A 5,533-nucleotide genomic window follows, 5' to 3' on the forward strand; every position below is an offset into this window, starting at 1 on the left:
GATTGTAGAACCAAGCAATGTGAATTCCTTGACAACCTCAATCTTTTCTCCATTTATCATGATTCTGCTTATTGGTCCAGTTGTGAGGATTTCTGTTTTCTTTATATTGAGGTGTAATCCATACTGCAGACTGTATTCTTCAATCTTCATCAGTAAGTGCCTCAAGTCATCCTCACTCTCAGCAAGCAAAGTTGTATCCTCAGAGGTAATCACTGTTATTTTTGAATACTTCCAGATGTTTTCTTTACACATAGAAACATAAACACGTGAATCTTCCTTTCTTTCTTTTTTGTTAGTTGCAATTGAATCAGCTCTGACTCACGGAACCTCCACATACAACAGAACAAAACGGTGCCAGGTGCACCATCTTCATGACAGTCGGCATGCACAAGTTCATTGTTTCAGCCACTGCATTCTAGTGCCTGAGGCTCATCTTCCCGCATTATATTGGACAACATTCTGCTGTAATCCATAAGGTTTTAAGAAGTAGATTGTCAGGACTTCCTTCCTGTCTGTCTGAGCCTGAAAGGTCTGCTGAAACTAGCCTACCATGGGTGACTCTACTGGTATTTGAAATACTGGTGGTATAGCTTCCAGCACCATCACAACACACCAAATACCCCAGTAAGACAGACTGACAGATGGGTGCATGTTGTTGTTGTTATATGCCATCAAGTTGGCCCCGACTCATAGCGACCCCTCCTTGGGTTTCCGAGGCAGTATCACTACGGAAGTTGGATTGCCCAACCTTCCTTCCGAGGAGTGGCTGGTGGGTTTGAACCGCCAGCCTTCTGGTTAGCGATGGGTGCATAGAGGAGTGTATTATGCACACTGCTCTACAGTTTGCCTTTTTCACTTAACAAGATACCATGGATCTCTTTTAATAGCAGTATTCCTTGTTAATGGCCGCAGGCAAGCATCAGCATTTCTTCAACCCATTTCCTACCATTTACTCTATTTTTCTGTTACAAACAATGCTTCAATGAAATTATACATATATTTATAGGACGGATTCTTGCCATTGAAATTCCTGAGTGGAGGGTAAGTGGTTTTTTAATTTTGAAAGATACAAAAAAGTACCCTCCTTAAAAGTTGTAGCAATTTACATTCAAACTAACAGTCCATTTTCCCAATTTTGTAAACATGGCTTATTATCTAACTTTTAAATCTTCCTTCAAAATTTGAAGGTAGTTATTAATTCACTTATTCATTAACATATTCATTCATTCATTCAATGTTTCTTATGCATCTTCCACATTCAGGCATTGTGCTAGGGGATGAGTTTCCTCTAATCCGGGAATTCCCATTCCTGATTCAGGATTTCAGATTCACCGGGAGAACTTGTTGCATGCCCAGAAGCGCTGGTTCTGGGGCCAGTACTGAGAGCTAGGAGGAGGGTTTTGTTATTGTTTTGTTTTTCAAACAGCTTCCCTGGTGATTTCTGCTCCTTTCTCTGAGCAAAAGAACTTTCTGGAAATCAAGCTTTCGGGGACATTCAGGATCCATTTTCCTAAAGTAAAAGAATGGGGAACTAGTCGACATGATTTAAACTATGAATGTCCAAGCGCCAAAATCTATTGTTGCTCCCCAACCTGCAAAAAACCAGCCCTGTGTCAGGAATAGATTTACAAATCTACCTCGCCCCGTTATCCTTGGTTAATGAAAATGCTGGAATCTCCTAATTTAGAAGTTTTCACAAATTAGTTGCCTTAACCGATTAACCCAGAGACCGAGAGACTAGGTAATCTAAACTTCAAACACTATACCAGAGGAACTGAGGCCAATGGGCATGCGCAAGACCCAGGCTCACGCATGCCCCTGGTGCCCAATAGCGTTCAGCGAAATTGAGAAGTTTGTGTTACCTGGGCTACACTCGGCTACTAGCCCCGCCTCTAGTTCCGCCCCTTACGATCAGGGCGGACATTGATTGGCAAGTGGCTGACTATTAAAACTTAAGCGACAGGCGTGCAGCGTTGACAGATTATCGGAAGTATAAAATTATCCAGTAACCCAGACTGTCTCCGAGCTTTCCTACCATCTTTCCAATGCGATGCCATGCAGACATATCAGGAGAGGAAACGGTTACCCTGAGTACAGGCCTCCAGATCGCCTCGCCTTTGCTTCAGCCACTGCATCTACCTGTGAATCCCAAAGGCTTGGCTCAAGGCATCACCTGGAATCATCTCCGATGAGGAACCGGGTCCTACCGGTTTAGGATGAAGGCATGTGTAAGGCTCGATATGGTACCTTCCTCAACTGCACCAGAGTACCCACCTCAGAGCCTGAATGGTCTATCTGCCAACTTGGAATGTGCGTTAAGAACAGAGGTTTGTGTTGGGGGCAGAGTATTTTCAGCTGCAGTAGAATGAGCACTGCCAGGGCCGAGACTTGTGTTCCAGTCTTGGCTCTGCTACTCATTGCTTCTGATCTAGTTTCTCCCGTAGGGGCCCTAGTTTACTCATGTATAAAACGGGAGTTGGACTGTGATAAATATGCTTAACACCAACAGTGTATCAGACATTGTGTGAGTACTGCAGACACAAAGAAATCTGAACCCCTGGAACTTGACAGAGTGGGAGACAAATATTTGAAGAAATGTCACACACACACACTGCTTTTAAGATGGTGCAGAGAAACTGAGGTGGAATTCCTCAGGCCTGAAAGAGTAGGAATTAGCTGGGTTAGGAGTCATGACCCAGAGAATAAGCATTGCAAAGATCTGTAGGGTGGGAAATGCCTTTCAGAATGCATGTTTAACAGGACATTTGAACAGTCAAAAGCAGTCAAGAACCTTAAGCAACATAAATAACTTGGTAGCTCTGAAAGCCCAGAATTGTTTCAGCCATCCCATGAAATTTAAGGCCCCTGGGCCTGTCTTAACATGAGACTCTGAAAAAGAAACTTGACATAATGTCTAGCATTTAGCAAACAATAGATTAGGTGCACTTCATTCAGTGTAAAACCAGGGTCACAGGAGCCTTTGAATTCATTCTTCTAGCATGTTTTTCTTGCTCTGCTCAAGCCTTTGTTCTTAAAAGTATTTCCTTTATATTATCCCAATCCTTAATTTTTTTCCTGCCCTTCTCTCAATACATTTGAAAAAATATGAAGTGGTTCAGTAGTGAAATAGATTGTAAAGTGAATCTATTTCTACTCCATGCTACTTTTAAGTTTCACACAATACTCTGGGTTCTACTTTTACCTACTTGGTGTAACTGATAACTTAAAAGTTAATTTTTCCCACCCATTACTTTAGTATTGCTGTGAAAATCAACAAGCGTTTGGTGAGGAACATCACACATATATATACTAGGTACAGGGATATCTCAGGTATTGAAGGTTTGGTTCCAGAGCACAATAAAGTGATTATCACAATGAAGCAAGTCGACACAAATTTTTGGTTTCCCAGTGCATGTAAGTTATATTTACGCTATATTGTAGTCTGTTAAGTACAACATCATTATGAAAAAGTAAGTACCAAAATTTGACAGACATTAAATTAGCACATCATTGGAAAAAATGACATTAGACTTGCCACAAACCTTTGTTAAGAGACATATCTCTGTGAAGCAGGATGAAACAAGGTATGCCTGTATGTCTTAACACTAGGAATGCAGCAGCCGAACAATCTACTGTGAAGAGGCTCAGCACAGCTCAGAATTTCTTAAGGCTGCATGAGGGAATTACTGACCAGTCTTTCTAAATCTGCTCTCTACTAGACCTCGCCACCAGTGATTCCTCCTTATCAGTAACCCGGACAAGATGTCTGCTCTAATCCTCCCTCCTCCAGCCCCAGTGCAGGTCTCAATGCTGTCTTAGTGTAGTGTCAGGGTTGTGTTCCCATTTGGAGATGGTGGCCAAAAAAATTCAGCTCATGGATTACAGCAAAAGGAAGATGTTAAAAGCCACTGTTGCAGAGGTGAGACCATCTTTGCAGACCACATCCCCAAATATTGCTAGTAACAGCAGCAAAGAGTTCAGCTTTTTATTCAACACGTTACAAAAGGGGTTTAGTCAAAAAGACCAAAACCCATGTCATCATCAGATTCTTCAGACTCTTCTTTCTTCGCTTCCACTTTCTTCTCTTCAGCTAAAAAGAGTTAAAATCACATCTCAGTATTTTGAAGCTCTAAAGGTTAAACTCCAGACCCCCAAAATTACATAGGAAAAATCACTCCCCAACTTCATTCAGCACCATTGGGCAATGCCTCAGGTTTTACAGTGATCATGACTTTACAACTGTTTGTTGTTCTCCACCCTCCCTCCAATAGAAAAACTCAAGTTTCCTACCTGGGGCAGCAGTGGTGGAGGGGGCAGGTCCTCCCGCTGGAGCAGCACCAGCTGCTGGGGCAGGCCCACCAGCCCCTACATTGCAGATAAGGCTCCCAATGTTGACGTTGGCCAGGGCCTGCAACACACACATGCATAAATCACTCAGTTCTGTTCCTCCTTATATCGCTCAATCAACAACAAAAATATATTGCACCTGTTTCCATGTTACAGTGATCTACTGGTTCCTTCTCCTAAGCTGAAGTCACCTTACATTTTGTCTGCTAGTGACAAATTTTTGGTTTGGATTTTTATTAACAAGGCTGACTTTCCCCTACCGATAGGTAGTATCTAAATAAGCTGTTTTAGTTTGTTGGTAGGGAATTCAAGTTTCCTTCAACATTCAAGCATGGACTCTAAGTTCCACATCTCCTCTTAACAGAAAACTCAATTATGCAAGGCTCAACACAAAAGAGGTAGAGTCTATAAGAATAGCCACTGAAGTTTCACTTGTCAGAGATTTAAGTAATCATAACCAGTACTCAAAACACCTTGGCAGGAACCATTTTCATTAGTCTCTGATATCCCTAACATTAAGAGGTCAATAAAATTCAATTTGTTAAACCACAGATACAGGGTTGCTATGAGTTGGAATTAGCTAGATACACACATCAACATACTGGGAGGATTCGCCTGCAATAACGTACGTGACCCATTTGGAAAATTACCTGGCTAAGATTTGTTTACTTTGGTTTCACAAAAGAGGAAAGAAAAAACAGAGTCTAAGATGAAGAGAAAGCCACACAAAAGCATGCGAAACTGAAAGCTCAACGTAAGTATAAATGCATAACTTGAGGGGCGCTCCAGTGTAATATGGGTTCTTCTGGCACTTTCTTAAAAGTTCCTTGGTGTGCCTATCCTCCCAAATAAATTAGTCAACAATGGGTCTTCCCAACTATGCTTCAAGTCACCATCACCTTACCTTTGCAAACAAGCCAGGCCAGAAAGGTTCAACATTGACACCCGCTGCCTTAATGAGGGCATTGATCTTATCCTCCTAGAACAAAATGCCAATTGGTCAGAGAACAAAATGCAGCTTTCCTGAATGTTTCCAAAACAATGCCAATTATTACTAAGCGTTTTTCCTAGAGAGGTGAGAGCCAGGACATTATGCTGAGTGAAACAAGTCAATCACAGAAGGACAAAATATATTATCAATTCGTTGTTGTGGAAGGTCAAGGAAAGGTTTATATATGGAGGGAAA

General features: G+C 41.7%; 1 protein-coding gene across 1 annotated transcript in view; it reads right to left on the reverse strand.

The window, feature by feature from the left end:
- Positions 1 to 4,010: 4,010 nt before the first annotated feature.
- The window catches only part of RPLP1 (ribosomal protein lateral stalk subunit P1), a 2,348-nt gene continuing 825 nt past the window's right edge, over positions 4,011 to 5,533 (reverse strand). The window contains exons 2-4 of the mRNA XM_007957269.2: positions 5,252 to 5,326; positions 4,291 to 4,408; positions 4,011 to 4,090 (exon numbers count right to left, since the gene is read on the reverse strand). Of these exons, the coding sequence (XP_007955460.1) occupies positions 4,011 to 4,090; positions 4,291 to 4,408; positions 5,252 to 5,326 (273 nt within the window). The remainder of the gene's footprint in view (positions 4,091 to 4,290; positions 4,409 to 5,251; positions 5,327 to 5,533) is intronic.

The sequence above is a fragment of the Orycteropus afer genome, unplaced genomic scaffold (genome assembly GCF_000298275.1).
Source record: "Orycteropus afer afer isolate SDZICR_OR568_19922 unplaced genomic scaffold, OryAfe1.0 scaffold00015, whole genome shotgun sequence".
NCBI classification, from domain to species: Eukaryota; Metazoa; Chordata; class Mammalia; order Tubulidentata; family Orycteropodidae; genus Orycteropus; species Orycteropus afer.